Source organism: Lipophrys pholis, assembly GCF_963383615.2.
Source record: "Lipophrys pholis genome assembly, chromosome: 6".
Classification (NCBI taxonomy): domain Eukaryota; kingdom Metazoa; phylum Chordata; class Actinopteri; order Blenniiformes; family Blenniidae; genus Lipophrys; species Lipophrys pholis.
In genome coordinates this window covers 3,049,612-3,064,725 of record NC_137629.1, presented here as the reverse complement: position 1 = coordinate 3,064,725, position 15,114 = coordinate 3,049,612, and the positions used below count along the sequence as shown (strand labels likewise).

The following is a 15,114-nucleotide window of genomic DNA, read 5'->3' as shown; positions in this document are numbered from 1 at the left end:
ACGTAGGGGCTCTCTGTGATTGGCTGAGAGCAGACCAATGGGAAGCTGACAAGAGACGTTCGTTCATGTGTTCGCGTGCGTGCGTGTGTGTTTGAGAGTGCGTGTGTAGAGAGAGAGCGAGCGAGCGAGCGAGAGTGTGTGTGTGAGAGAGAGAGAGAGAGAGAGAGAGAGAGAGAGAGAGAGAGAGAGAGAGAGAGAGAGAGAGAGAGAGAGAGAGAGAGAGAGAGAGAGAGAGAGAGAGAGAGAGAGAGAGAGAGAGAGAGAGAGTGTGTGAGCGTGGAATCGAGCAGAATGAGTCCTAAAGTGTTGTTTCTCCTGCTCCTCTGTCTGGTTCTGCTCCATGGACTCACCGAGGCTCAGAAGAAGAAAGAGGTAAAGCTGCAGCTCAGACTTTTCTCACGTCACGAGACTTTTTCAAAGTTGTGTTCCTTCCGGCGCGTGCGGCTAGCTGAAGCTAACAGGCAGGGAAGTTTCTCCAGCAGTGAGAACAAGACTTAACTTTGTTTTCCTCAATCACAACGCTTTGTTTCCTCCCTGGATCTGCTCAAACACTGGGCTCCAGCTCACTCAGGCTTTAGTTGAATTGGTTTCATTTGGAAGATATTATAATAATAATGATTAGAATAATAATAAGAAAATTAATAATAATACGTTCTATTTTCAGCGCCATCGAAAACACCCAAGGTCACTGTACAGTGCAAATAAAAACAAGTAAAAAAAACAACATTTAAGCACTAAAAGCAAACATTCTGACATTTGCAGGCGACAAAGATTAAGATGCAAATGTTCCTTTAAAAAGGTTGGTTATTAGAGATCTAAAAGTGTCCAACATTGGATGCTTCCAATATCCGGTGGAAGTGAGTCCTAGGCTGGACCCCTGGGGGCCGATTGGCTGAGGGAGCCCCGGGGGCTGAGCGGTGCTCTGGGGGTGGTGATACCAAGGGGTTTCCTGGGGGTGGTGAGGCCGAGCGGTTCCCTGGGGGTGGTGATACTGAGGGGTGGTGAGGTTGAGGGAGCCCCGGGGGCTGAGCGGTTCCCTGGGGGTGGTGATACTGAGGGGTGCCGTGGGGGTCGTGAGGCTCATGCCTCATTAGCAAGAGTCACAATTTACAAAAGGAAGCAAACAAAAGAAATGTCAAGAAGGAGAGATAAAGAAGAATATCATAGCATCAATAATGCCCTTCTCGTCATCTTTGTATCTAATTCAAAATATTTTCTCGGGTTCTTTATATTTGCGTTGTATTTTGTTTTGGAATGTTTTCTATTTGTTCCAAAACCTCACAGCTGTTTTCTGATTCTCCTCGATTTCCCTCATTTGATTTCAGGATATTTTGCTGTGGAAGGTTATTGCTTGATTTAAATTGTTTTAAAGGTCTGGAATATTGTTATGTCAGGGAATTTCATCAGGAAATGTGAATGAGTTCTATCTTTTGTTATTTTAGTCATTAATTTGAATGTACTCTTGTAGTTTTTACCCCAAATCTCACACCAGTAATGGAGTATTGCAATACGACTGAACTGTACAGCGGTCAGAGTGAGTTTCTTCTTGATAACCTGGTTGACAGGGTGTTTCCTCTGAGCCATCCTGTGCTTTCTCCCATCACAGACCCTGCTGTCAGAGAAGGTCACTCAGATGATGGAGTGGGCCTCCAAGCGTTCCGTCATTAAAATGAATGGAGACAAGTTCCGTCGCTTCGTCAAGGCTCCACCTCGAAACTACTCGGTGATCATCATGTTCACGGCGCTGCAGCCTCAGAGGCAGTGTGGAGTCTGCAGGTGAGCGGCCTCCAGCCTGCGGCTGCCGTCCGGCCTCTGATTCCTCAATTAAAATCTTCCCTTTTTTTCTCCAGACAAGCTGATGAGGAATTTCAGGTGCTCGCCAACTCCTGGAGGTATTCCAATGCCTTCACCAACAGAGTCTTCTTTGCCTCTGTAGACTTCGATGAAGGATCAGACGTCTTCCAGATGGTGAGAGAGCAGGGCTCAGCTGTCAGATCCTCAATCTCCTATTCCATCAGAATTCAGTTTGTTGTTCCAGGAGGAGTGTGGCGGTCGTCTCATTGTAAAGTCCTCATTAGCCAGTTCTCTGATGACGAAACAAATGAAGACCAGTCACTTAAGAAATCCTTACAACATTGTCTGTTAAGTATTTAGCGTGTGTTCCGATCCATCTGAAGCCTTTAATCACAATCATTAACAACTCTATAAGATTTTAAAAGATGCTGAATATCAGATAGGACCCCGCCCCCTTTACAAGGCTTTGTATTATACTGACTTTTTAAGATGGAGATGATACAAAGACATGAGATTAAAGAGCTGTGGATAAAGGTTTGAAGGCTGTGCTGACGGGTCCCAGGAGTGTTCAAACGTTGCCTTGTTCTGACATACTTTTGTGTTTGCAGCTGAATATGAACTCTGCTCCGACCTTCCTCCACTTCCCCTCCAAAGGGAAGCCTCGGCGCTCGGACACCTTTGAGCTGCAGGTCCGCGGCTTCGCGGCCGAACAGCTGTCTCGATGGGTGGCGGACAGGACGGACGTTCAGGTGAGGGTTCGGCTCACAGACGGGTCCGCCGTCCCTGCCCAGGTTTGTTCTGATGGAGCCTGTGACGTCCCTTTCAGATCCGTGTCATTCGCCCTCCCAACTACGCCGGGCCGCTGCTGCTGGGGCTCCTCTTGGCTGTGATTGGAGGACTGGCATATCTACGGAGACACAACTTGGAGTTTCTCTTCAACAAGAACGTCTGGGCTTTCTCGGCACTGGTAACGACACAAACACACTGCAGTCCTCCGGGTCTGTCCGACAGGGGAAGGAAGCTCGAACCTCGATGTTTCACAAAGAAAACGTTCTGCAACTTTTGTCTTCATCAAAGTAACCCACAGCAATTATCAAGAAATTAGATGACCAAGAAAGTCTACAGATGACTTTTGGTGAATTTGAATATTTATTAGTAACCCTTATGCTGTCATACTGTCATACTGTCATACTGTCATACTGTCACTGTTGTGATTCAGCTCACTCCTCCACACTGGAGCTCGTTGTAGAAACGATGAAGAGGCTCATCAGAGTCATCCTCCCTGTTTCTGTTACACATGCTTTTTCCCTGCAGATGCTGTCTGAGACATTAACCATTATGCCATCAGGCCACTTTTAATTGAGGTTTTTGATGGAGTAGAGCTCCTGGAGGCTTTTTAAGGCTCCACAAACTGAGCAATTTTTGGCCGTCTGAGTCGAAAGATACGATCATTGGAGAATCGTTAGTGAAACCCGCGGTCGCGGCTCAAATCGGTCGGGCTCCGTGCTCGGTTGTAGGACAGCCGAGGTGCTGGTCGGATGCCCGAGACCACAATCGGATATTTGGGAAAGCAGCTGCTGCTGCAACCATGGAGTGTGTGATGTTGGAGAATGACAGAGCACAACAGTAGATGTAAAATGCTAGTAGACACTAACAAGACTTACGTCAAGCTCCAGTTGCAACATCACCTTCCAGGAACCTGCTCTTCACATATTGTATGGAGAGGAAACCAGAGGACTCCCTCCACCCAGGAAGGTCCAGTCCAGGTCCTCTGCCGTCCAGGAGAGTGCTGAAGGACGGGAGTGGACATGGAACTAAAAGGAGACTGAAAATAACAGCAAGACTGAAAGATTCATGCAGAGACATGCTTCACTAGGTGACAGACTCATTCACACTGAGAACAAGGAGAGCAGACGCCAGCAAGGGTGGAACTATAGTGTCTTCTAGAGACCAAAGTCCTCAGTCTGTAGGATGCTTCATATAGGACTCCTTCCATTTCACACAACAACCAAGAACACAGAGCTGTACAGGATGTTTGACTGGGGGTCGACATGACTGGAGAACATAGAACAAGTTGAAGAACATCCTGCAGAGTCCCAGGAGATGGAACGAGTTGAAGAACATCCTGCAGAGTCTCAGGAGACGGAACAAGTTGAAGAACATCCTGCGGAGTCTGTCAGGAGACACAACAAGTTGAAGAACATCCTGTAGAGTCTCAGGAGACGGAACAAGTTGAAGAACATCCTGCAGAGTCTGTCAGGAAAAGGTGTCTAAAGTGTTGCCTTGGTGAGAAGCTGGGGAAGCTTTTCACTAAAGCTGAATGCAGCAGGACTTTTGTTGTGGAGGAGGTAGTTTGGAGTGTTGAGGAGTTTGAAAATATTTTTGTTGTTGTTGAGGTGTGTGTACTTTGTGTTGCAGTGTTTTGTCCTCATCATGACTTCAGGACAGATGTGGAACCACATTAGAGGACCACCTTATGCCCACAAGAACCCCAGCACAGGGCAAGTTGTAAGTCATCACACACACACACACACACACACACACACACACACACACACACACACACACACACACACACACACACACACACACACACACAAAAGAGGAAACAAAGCTTGATGCTGTGACGTTGAATCTTCCAGATGGGACGTCTTCAGTGTCTCTCTGGAATCTGAGCTCATGTTTCGATTCTGATGTTTAATAAAATGTGTCTCTGTGTTTTCAGAACTACATCCATGGGAGCAGCCAGGCTCAGTTTGTGGCTGAGACACACATCATCCTGCTGTTCAGTATCCTTCAACCAGCCCTGTTCCCCCACCTCAACCAGCCCTGTTCCCCCACCTCAACCAGCCCTGTTCCACCACCTCAACCAGCCCTGTTCCACCACCTCAACCAGCCCTGTTCCCCCACCTCAACCAGCCCTGTTCCCCCACCTCAACCAGCCCTGTTCCACCACCTCAACCAGCACTGTTCCACCACCTCAACCAGCCCTGTTCCACCAGCTCACAGTTCTTATCACATGAACGTCACACAGGAGTCAAACTTTAGTTTCTGCAGCTGATGGAGAAACAATGTGGTTTATTTCTGAGATGAGATGAATGAGTCAGTTTTGAATGACTGAATACGTAATAAGTGTGAGAGCTGAGCACCGATATTCCGTCTCCTCATTAGAAACCTCAGTGATGTCAGAGTCCTTCCTGCAGGTCTGCAGGTTTCTCACACTCTGCCTCACTGTGATGTCAGAGTGATGTCAGTCCTTCCTGCAGGTTGCTCACACTCGGCCTGAATCCGTCATGTGTTTTTACCAAGTGGCTCCTTGACAACCTGCCAGATGCTGCTGTGACGCTGGGCATCGTGCTGCTGTGTGAGGCCGCCACGTCGGAGCTGGACATCGGGAAGAGGAAGAGTATGTATCTCTGCTTTAGCTGCTCTCAGGAGGAAGATGGCCACAACACCAGTTTACTGATGCCTAGTGAAATAGATTTATTGTGTGTGTGTGTGTGTGTGTGTGTGTGTGTGTGTGTGTGTGTGTGTGTGTGTGTGTGTGTGTGTGTGTGTGTGTGTGTGTGTGTGTGTGTGTGTGTGTGTGTGTGTGTGTGTGTGTGTGTGTGTGTGTGTGTGTGTGTGTGTGTTAGTCATGTGTATGGCAGGAATCGCTCTGGTGATGCTGTTCTTCAGCTGGCTGCTGTCCATCTTCAGAGCCAAGTACCACGGATATCCTTACAGGTAGAGCTCCATCTTCACTTTACCTGCTGTGCTCACCTTCACACACTCACTGTGTTTTTGTCTCCTGCAGCTTCCTGATTGGGTAGGACCTCCAGTTCCCAGGGTGCCCTGCTGCTCATGCACACACTGCCATATCACCATTTTACAAGCCATGTTTTCTTATGATTTCTCTGAATGTTGAATCCAGTCATCCATCTGAAGTCTTCCACATAACAAATCTTCTACATCCATATTAAATGTGCTTGTTGTAAAGCTCTAAATCTACACTGTGGACTTTAGTTTCTTCAGTCAACTGTTAAATATGTGATGTTTGGAAGAATAACTTGTACAGGTGGAAGGTCCTATTTAAAACAGGCAAATAATCAATAATAAAAGTTTATTTTGGTTGTGATGGGACTTTCCTCACTAAATCTTCTTCTCGTGTGGAAATCAAATGTTCAACATCAGCCCTGAAGCTAAACCCCGTCTAGATGGATCATCATCTGATCTGTGCTGGGTCGACCTCAGTACCTGTTCATCATCTGATCTCTCACAGATGTTCTTCCTGTATTAGTGGAGGTTCTCTGCAGGAGAAACGTGCTTCTTGTACAGAACCAGAGCATCAGGACTTCTGGTTGCCATGGTGACTTGGTTATGTGTTACAGTCCACATAAGAGGTGGCGTGAACAGTTTAATGAACTAACATATGTATAATAATTGAGCGGTACATGTGTTCATGCACACAGTCAATGAGTAGATCAAGACAGTTTTCAATGTTAAATCTAGCCGTGTTGTATAATCACTGTATTAACAACCCGGAATGTCTTTGAATGGATCAGGTTTGATGAAGCCGAATAAATAATTAGTACAGATCAAGCATTTAATGTTTTTTCAACGGACATTGACTTAATATTGTTTGCGGAAATTCGGTGTTATATAATCCTGACTTTAGTTCAGAGGTCACACGCTGGTCCAGTTGAGGTCAGATCATTCAAGTAAACTCATTTTTAATTATTATACAGTTTTTGCTGCAGCCTGGGTTTGAACCAACTTCCCCTCTCAGTATTGCTCCACAGCAACGCTAATGGCAATAAGGTTTCCCTGCAACCTGCTCCAACTGAGGACCGGTCTTACTACATACTGAAAACTCATCGAGCTCTGCAGAGCCGCTGCTTATGTTGCTGGACAGTCCGAAATAGGATGGATGGCATCCCGTGGGAATGTCACTCAAGCTCCTGCGGAACATTGAGTCAGAAGGAAGTGACTCGTCCAGGAGGACGATGCTGCAAACACCCTCTTTATTTTACAATGACAGTCAAGAGTATACACGAACTGAAAATCATGGCAATGACGACTGGATCCAGTCTTTGAGCACAAACGGAGAAAGTGAAGAGTCCCGCTGATGGACGGAGCGTCTCTGCAGGCTGAGGACAGAGTGGTAACTCTTCAGCCCATGTTGTGACGGTTTCCGTAACCTCTGCGATGCGTGTCCTTCCAGTCATCCCAGTTCCTGGCTTTCAGCAGAGCCTCCGGGTCGTCATCGTCAGCTTTCTTCTCTTTGTCTTCGTCCTCCCTGTCCTCCTCTGGGGAACCTGTCCGGGGAACTCCCTGGTCCGGCAGGACGCCGCGCTTCTGATGCTGCTCATACCAGTCGTCCACTGTCATGGTGGGAAGGCTGGGGTACCCGGCCCCAAACACCCGGGCCTGCGGAGGAAGAAAACCATGAACAGGGGAGGATGCAGGGGAAGGGCACCCAGAGGGGAGGTAAGTCAGAGGGAACACACAACCACCAAAGCAGTGTGGTCCCGAGAGACTTGCTGTGGAGGAGGACACAGACGCCAAAGACAGGAAGGACAAACGCTGGCAGAGAAGTTTCCTGGAAACTCTTTTCACATTGTTGGGAGTCCATAGCCTCGGTCCCACGGCACAGAACGGGACACGGTGGGTTTTCATGCGTCCCAACTGCAAAAGATGTGGATTGAATCGAAAGAACCGTACCAAAGGGTTACGATTCTTCATCATCCTTCCCTTAGGGTACCCAGTACCAAGGTTTTAGGCAGCGAGCCTCCAGCCATCATTTGGACGGTCAATTGTTGGAAAAGACGGCCGAAAAAACAGCGGATGTGTTGCTCAAAACCTCTAAAATAAGTTTATAACGACCATCAATACTTGTCCCTGTCTAATTTTGCCCAAATTAATCTTTTTTCGTCAAAATATAGCAAATTATCATCTCGAATACACAACTTGCAACTGACTTCCGATTTGTCTTACGCCCAGTAACGAGCAACGTGATTGGCCAATTGATGCGATATGGTATATACGTTTAAAAGGCGGCCTCTGATTAGTTCATAATTCTCTGACTCATTCTGATGCCTTCAAATACCGGGGCAGAGCGAAGGAATTTGGACAAATTTTCTTCTCAAACAGCTGAGGAATTCTATTCACAGAATTCACACAGGTGGGACTAATTCTACTAATACTACTAATTCTGCATTTCCAAAATGTTGATACATGTTTGGATAACTGTACATCATTCATGCTTTTCATTGAAGAATAAAATATTCTTGGCTGTGAAAATGCTGATTTTGATATAAGTATTGACAATCATGCTTGTTCCCTCACCAGTTTAATTCAGTGTGACTGTGACATACTAAAGTCTTGAGACTGAGGTACAGGAGGCCTGCAGAGAACAAATAAGATCTAATATTCAATTAAAAACTAGTAAGAGGAGACTAGAAACTAGTTCAGAGTCTACAGGTGCTCAGTTTAAGGGGCAGATAGAAGCAATGTGTCAACTAGAGAGGGAATAAACAAGTACATGTAGTGAAGTTTGGAGTGAGGTGAGTCAGGTACAGGTGTAAATGTCACCAATGAAAAGAAGTCATTGCTTTAATAGAAATAAAATTATTATTTAACAAAGCAAAAAAGTATATTGAATGCATCAGCAACAATGTCAAGGAGAAAAGGAAATACTGTTGTACATACGTCGTTTTGCGCTCACTGGTTGTTTTAACAGTTTTTGTTTTTTTTTGTGGCTGCAACTTCTGCGTTGGTCCCAAGAGGGTTGAGGCTGCTGTTGCGTAAAGACGTTGTACTTGCGTGGTTCATAACCCTGCCTACATTATAACCGGGCTCTCTGGGGTGGGAGCAACAGAGCTGGTCTGGGTACACTCAGATTTACTGTCCAGTCACATTCTGTGCCGTGGAAACGAGGCTTAGTAGCACAGTATCAATACTACACTGACAGTTCCTTTATAAGACGCTGGTCCCTCATGTCTCAATATCAGCAAGGTGCCCCAAGCTCACCTGTACGGCGTCCTTGGTGAGGATGAAGGGTTTCATGGGAGGCCTCCTCGGCTTGGACGGCTCGGTGCTGTGCTTCAGAACATCCATCTTCTCCAGGATCTCCACCTCCTGGTCGATGCTCTCGATTTCCTCCAGTCCTACAGTTATCCACCTTCGGATGTTCAGGAGGTAAAAGTTCCTCTGGACTTCCTCGTCCGCCTGTCCAGTGTCCACGGCTCTCCGTACGTCTGATAGTTGGGCCTCCAGCTCCTTTTTCTGACGGTACCGTTCGATCTTGGCTTGTCTCTGAGCTGCCATGCTGACCAGGTCTGCTGAGGGCTGGAGGGACACCACAAACATCGCTTCAGTTTCACTATAGCGTCCCAGTCTGACTTATGTCTTTGGTGTCGTTACAGTAAAACATGCCACAAAGTTTTAAAACGGGCAGGATTCAACTGGTTCATGTTGTGGAGTCACACACACAAAAAGTACTAAGACTTTTCCTGCTCTACCTTTTTTTCCATTTACTCCAAGCTCATTTCTCAAAGCCTATAAAAATTGCACAAAGGTGATAAAAGAGAAGCAGAAATATTCTGTTTAAAGTGATGACAAAATGTGGATCAGAAGGTTTTAAAGGTAAATCGTAGATTCATTTGGCATTCACTCATCTTTTTAAAAGTGTTATGGGAGATTCCAGGGGTTAACTGCACTGCAGTGTGATTGAAATGACTTATTGAAAACACTTCAAACATGACGCAAATGTCTCTGCATTACATGAAATATCAGGCAAAGTATCAGACTATAAAGAGCTGCTCCAAACACAGCTGCCTGTGTTTGGAGCAGCTCTTTATAGTCTGATAGCCTTCGATGGGCACAAACCAATTATTTGAAGAAGCTTCACTCTTTTTAAATGAAGAAGGATTACTCTGAAGAACCATTTAAATCTTCTGTGAGACTTTGGGGCGTTTTGTTTCTTATATGTGCATGTTTAAGTTTCTAATACAGTCACTTCTAAATGATGAGAAAACTCCTTTTAGCACCGCACAGAAAAAACTATTTCAGTGTCCATTTGGAATGAATGAAAAAAACCTGATGTCGACAGTGAGCAGATGGAGGAGGAGAGTTAACACCAGCCTCACCACAGGACTGGGGCTTCGGTCAGACTATAAACCATATATACCCTGAACCGGGCTGTTGGATCAGACTATAAACCATATATACCCTGAACCGGGCTGTTGGATCAGACTATAAAATATGTATAACCTGAATGGGGCTGTTGGGTCAGAATCACCCTCCACCCCACAGAGGACATCAGTTCCTCTCCTACAAGGAGCTTGAGCATGAGAACAGCCTCTCGCAACTTCATTCACCTTCAGGTCAGAGAGTCCGTGTGGACCCTGCTCCGTGTCCTCGGTGCTGGACCGGGGCAAGTGGAACTGGGCTACGTGATATTCCTGACATCGTCCCAGGAAGTCCATGAAGTAGACCCGGGCGGCACGCAGATTCTCCAGCCGCCGCTCCCGGCCGCTCGTCTTCAGGGTGAGCGCTCCCAGGAGGGCGGGCAGCAGCAGGTACTTCAGGTCGGCCGTGCACACCTCCTCCAGCTCCTCGTTGCGGCTGAACAGGTGGAGCTGAGCCGCCATCCGGGAGGCTTCTTCCAGCAGGCTGATGCCCTGCTTCACCCGGGCCTGCAGCGCGGTGGAGCTGGCCGGCTCGTTCGAGCTGTCCACCTCCTCAAAGATCCCCCAGCCCCGGTCCAAAAGCTCCGACAGCCTCGGAGGATCGGAACAGGAGTTTTCACTCGGTTCTGAGAGTTTAGGAGGCTCCGAGCCGGAGCTTTCAGACCGCGTCATGTCGCAGTTGGCAACAGACTCCGCCATCTTGATTCTTCTTCTAGGTTCTTCTTCTTCTGCTGCTCTAATGATTGTTGCTGAATGTCCCTCAGAGGGCTTGTTCTCCCCCTATAGGCCAGATGCTGACATGACTAGGCCAGATGCTGACATGACACCTGGAGGCCCAACACACACACACACACACACACACACACACACACACACACACACACACACACACACACACACACACACACACACACACACACACACACACACACACACACACACACACACACACACACACACACACACACACACACACACACACACACACACACACGGGGCTAAAAAGAGGTCCATCCTAGGCCTTATAAAATTCTAAATAATTGTGTTAATATTATTATTTTCCTGCTGTTTTTATCTATGACTAACTAGTCGCAAATGGAGCGCGGGCACAAAAAGCACATCAAATCCAGCACCGTGTCTACATGTAAATACTTGGTGGGGCAAGATTTAATTTCAGGTCTAGTGATGCCACTGAATGCCAGAGTAAATTGGGTGGACAACGTTTTAGCCACAGCATTATGACAAGCATAAAGGCACTGCTCCCGTGAAAAGGTTGTGCACTAGAAATAGCAGATCAAAATTTTTTTTTATTCATTTCAATTCAAAAGAAGTCTATGTCGGAAATCTATGGAGGTAATATTGGTGAAAAAGGTTTGTGTACTTGTAAAAGTGAATTTATAGTTGTGTACCGTGAGTTGTGTACCTGTAGAATAGTTTTATATACCTGTAGATTTGTTTTGTGTACCAGTAGAATTCTTTTCTCTCCACAAATACAACACCACACTTACAAACACAAATTCTTAATTACAGGAGCACAAGTCCTGTTTTACAAGTCACAGATTAAAAAAACTGTCATGCTGATATTTTTCCTCCAATTGTTGCAGTACATCTGGTGAAAAAGATATTTGTGCTCCTGTATCGATGTGGAGTTCTTCCACACGAGTCACAGATTGTTTTCTTCAACTACTAATCACACATCGCGGCTCTCAGCTGAGATACAGTATCTGGTGAAGAAGAACTGTGCGTTCGGTGGAGAAAAAGGCGGAGCTTATCTGAAATTGATGGATTTTACAGCCAATCCGAGGGGAGGGACTTCTGATCTACAGCCAATCAGAGGAGAGGGACTGCTGTCCCAAAGCCAATCAGAGTTTGTCTGTATCGCGGCCGAGAGTTTCTGCTGCTTGGAAGAAGCGTTCCCACTCAGGTGTCGTCTTTTCAGTCACATTAAAGGTCGATTCATCCTCCGTAAGAACAAGAAGAAAGTTCGGCAGTGCGGGGTCCTGCCCAACAAAATGACGTCATTTCCTTCGGCCAGCTCCCTCTGGCCGAAGAAATTTGTTTCGGCTGTGCCAACCACCCTGGCCGAACTATGTGGGTGCCGCACTGCCGAAACTTCTGCACTGCGCATGCGAGTTCCAGTTCGCTCATGACTATCAGTCATATTTTAATCATATTGAGCTTGTAACATCGCTACTGTACGAGCGCCGCAGCTCGTTAAAATGTCAAGGCTTTTACATGATGCACCTGAACGCATCACGAAAAGCTGTCGGCTCCTGTAGTTAAAATCAGACCAACATGGCGCTCTGACAAAAACTCTCTTTTATTACTGAAAAAGTTCAGAGAAATGTATTTCTGAAAGCACTGGAGGCCAGAAATAAACTGCAGTTGAAAAGTTTAAATGCCGCATCACAGACGTGTGTCTGCTGTGAGGGGGCGTGGCACAGCCGAAACAAATTTCTTCGGCCAGAAGGAGCTGGCCTGAGGAAATGACGTCATTTTGTTCGGCAGGACGCCGCACTGCTGAACTTTCGTCTTGTTCTTATGGAGGATGACGAGGTCTTTACGTGATGCACCTGAACGCATCAGGAAAAGCTGTCGGCTGTTGACAAAAACTCTTTTATTAGTGAAACAGTTCAGCGAAATGTATTTCTTAAAGCAATGGAGGCGAGAAATAAACTGCAGTTGAAAAGTTAAAACGCCGCTTCACAGAGGTGTGGCTGCTGTGAGGGGGCGTGGCCTGCGAGTTCGACAGCTTCTTATCGGAGTGCAGGACCCCCACACCGCCGAACCTTCGTCTTGTTCTTATGGAATATGAATTGGCCTTTCATAAATTAACTTCGAAGCGAAGCTGGAAAAATTTCATGTCCCGTCACTTATTTCCTCCGTTTAGGCATCAAAACAGAAAAGCTCCTCTCTTCTGATTGGCTGTGGGACAAAACCCTCTCTCCTGATTGGCTGTGAAATCCGTCAATTTCAGATAAGCTCCGCCTTTTTCTCCATTGACCGAACGCACCGAATCACCAGATACTGTATCTCAGCTGAGAGCCGCGATGTGTGATTAGTAGTTAAAGAAAACAATCTGTGACTCGTGTGGAAGAACTCCACATCGATACAGGAGCACAAATATCTTTTTCACCAGATGTACTGCAACAATTGGAGGAAAAATATCAGCATGACAGTTTTTTTAATCTGTGAAACAGGACTTGTGCTCCTGTAATTAAGAATTTGTGTTTGTAAGTGTGGTGTTGTATTTGTGGAGAGAAAAGAATTCTACTGGTACACAAAACAAATTACAGGTACACAACTCACGGTACACAAAACAAATCTACAGGTACACAATTCACGGTACACAACTATAAATTCACTTTTACAAGTACACAAACTGTTTTCACCAATAATACCTCCATAGTTTTCCACTAGTTACCTCCAATTTCTCCAGTTTCAAACTCGTCTGTCGTGTTCGTGTTTTTGATAGTTGATGGAAGAGGCTTGCTGTTGTGCCAGAAGAACATTTATTCTTTTTGTTTTTTTTTACCAGCCAGCTCACGCAGTCCGTGTTTACATGCTGTGTCCTTCTTCTACTTCTACTTCATTCAAACTCTGCTTAGCTAAAAAGCAGCGACGCCTAGTGGTCAACACTGATCATAACATCGTACTTCAATAAATAATCGACCTCATTCATTATGATTCTTAACTGTTTGTTCGCTCTCGCTGCTCACATATATATAAATAAATATATTTTAATGTGCAGCCCGGACCTTCAACCATGTTGCTGTTTGCTGATTAAAACCCAGAAATGAGTTTTAAACGAGGAATATCGCAGATTACTAAAACGATCGTTTTGGTTTACCCGCCATTAGATTGAATTCTATGCACGCGCCGGGAGGACTGTACCAGGAAGTGAGCATTTAAAGAGACAGGCAGGATCCCCCACCCCCCACCCCCCATCAATAACCAGAGGTCTAATCCAGGGGTCTGCATTAGGGGTCTAATCCAAGGGTCTGGACCAGAGATCTGGTGACGAAGTCAAAGTGCTATAAGATTTTTTCCACATGTCGAAAACATATTCAGTGAAAATGTAATATTGTCAATATTCTTGCATTTGAAATATGAATGACAGATTTATTAAAATTATATATCACTAAAAACCTTATAAATGATTTTAAATATACATTGTAAATATTATAAACATTATAAATCATAAAAACATGCATCTGTAAACAGTGAAAAAAACTGAACGTAACAGTGTCTGGTCTTTTCCACTTGAGGGCGCTAGAGTATCACTGTTGGGACGTGCATTCAACCTCTGGACTGAAGTACGGTATAGTTTACTTTATCTATTTATTTAAACTTCAATATATTTTATGGATTATTTCAGATTTAGATAGAAACAAGAGGTAGTTTTTAGTCTGCTTCACAGTTACTTTATAGTTTGTAAAAGTTCTATATGGCAAATCCTTATTTGTAATTAAATTAGATTTCAGACCAGGCCATTAGTACGATGACAATAAATAATCAATACTGATTACTGATTACTGATTACGAGACTGGTTACATTGAAATGTCGTGGCGCAATCAGGTTCCAGGAGTCCTGGAGATGCCTCTATCACCTCACCACTCCTCCATCAGGTTGAGCTAAATTAAATTGCCCCATGTGATCATATGATCATTTTAACGGCGTACCTTCTTCTCCACTTTGTTCCTGTAAGGTGTACCATCTGGCCGAGGAAAAGAAACAAAAACAAAACTACGTTTCAAAGGAATTGTCATTATTGTCAAAAGGATTTTCTCATGACTTGCTTGTCTAATTGCAACAACTTGTTTGCTCAGCAGTTATTTTTAGTTTTTTTTTTACCACCCAGAAGCCCTTCTGTGAGACGAGATAAAAATAGATGGACTGCATGTTCTCAAGCCAAGTGTGCAGCCGGGCCCTGCTAAGAAAAGGCAGCGCTCAGCAATAACATGCATTAAAATCTGAATCTGCTCCCTCACCTCAGCCCTCAGAGAGGCACGGCGCTCAGAGCTGGGTCTTACCCAAGAAGTTATATCATGATTCAATCCTGGACGTAAAAAAACGAAAAGCTTGTTCCCTCTTGCAGGCCTTTTTTTTCTATCCCAAATTGGAATCAAACAAAACAGCATGGACCTG

The 15,114-nt window shown here is 45.4% G+C and overlaps 2 protein-coding genes across 4 annotated transcripts; one reads left to right on the top strand and one right to left on the bottom strand.

Moving 5' to 3' along the window:
• The first annotated feature begins 37 nt into the window (after positions 1 to 37).
• LOC308111076 (dolichyl-diphosphooligosaccharide--protein glycosyltransferase subunit MAGT1-like) lies at positions 38 to 6,381 on the top strand. Of its 2 annotated transcripts, XM_080465813.1 has the most exons (11): positions 114 to 142; positions 184 to 372; positions 1,607 to 1,776; positions 1,851 to 1,968; positions 2,403 to 2,543; positions 2,621 to 2,761; positions 4,213 to 4,302; positions 4,520 to 4,583; positions 5,126 to 5,200; positions 5,430 to 5,520; positions 5,591 to 6,377. In XM_080465813.1, exons 2-11 carry the CDS (start codon positions 292 to 294, stop codon positions 5,604 to 5,606), a joined length of 987 nt encoding a protein of 328 aa, XP_080321939.1. In that variant the 5' UTR covers positions 114 to 142; positions 184 to 291; the 3' UTR covers positions 5,607 to 6,377. The 2 variants fall into 2 exon arrangements, with proteins under 2 accessions (XP_080321940.1, XP_080321939.1); XM_080465814.1 differs by having other exon boundaries at positions 38 to 372; positions 5,591 to 6,381.
• igbp1 (immunoglobulin (CD79A) binding protein 1) lies at positions 6,360 to 13,551 on the bottom strand. 2 transcript variants are annotated; one of them, XM_080465810.1, is made up of 4 exons: positions 13,390 to 13,551; positions 10,155 to 10,792; positions 8,806 to 9,123; positions 6,360 to 7,203 (listed from the first exon to the last, which is right to left on the bottom strand). In XM_080465810.1, exons 2-4 carry the CDS (start codon positions 10,662 to 10,664, stop codon positions 6,946 to 6,948), a joined length of 1,086 nt encoding a protein of 361 aa, XP_080321936.1. In that variant the 5' UTR covers positions 10,665 to 10,792; positions 13,390 to 13,551; the 3' UTR covers positions 6,360 to 6,945. The 2 variants fall into 2 exon arrangements, with proteins under 2 accessions (XP_080321936.1, XP_080321937.1); XM_080465811.1 differs by having other exon boundaries at positions 13,501 to 13,551.
• Positions 13,552 to 15,114: the final 1,563 nt, after the last annotated feature.

Bases quoted from the DNA above. Each gene is read 5' to 3' on its own strand.
- LOC308111076 (XM_080465814.1), top strand. From the start codon at position 292: ATGAGTCCTAAAGTGTTGTTTCTCCTGCTCCTCTGTCTGGTTCTGCTC. The intron at 1,969-2,402 runs GTGAGAGAGCAG...TTGTGTTTGCAG, and splicing joins GATCAGACGTCTTCCAGATG to CTGAATATGAACTCTGCTCC. The intron at 4,303-4,519 runs GTAAGTCATCAC...CTGTGTTTTCAG, and splicing joins ACCCCAGCACAGGGCAAGTT to AACTACATCCATGGGAGCAG.
- igbp1 (XM_080465810.1), bottom strand. From the start codon at position 10,664: ATGGCGGAGTCTGTTGCCAACTGCGACATGACGCGGTCTGAAAGCTCC. The intron at 9,124-10,154 runs GTGAATGAAGTT...GTGTCCCTCCAG, and splicing joins ACGGACTCTCTGACCTGAAG to CCCTCAGCAGACCTGGTCAG. The intron at 7,204-8,805 runs GTGAGCTTGGGG...CTTCCTCCGCAG, and splicing joins TCACCAAGGACGCCGTACAG to GCCCGGGTGTTTGGGGCCGG.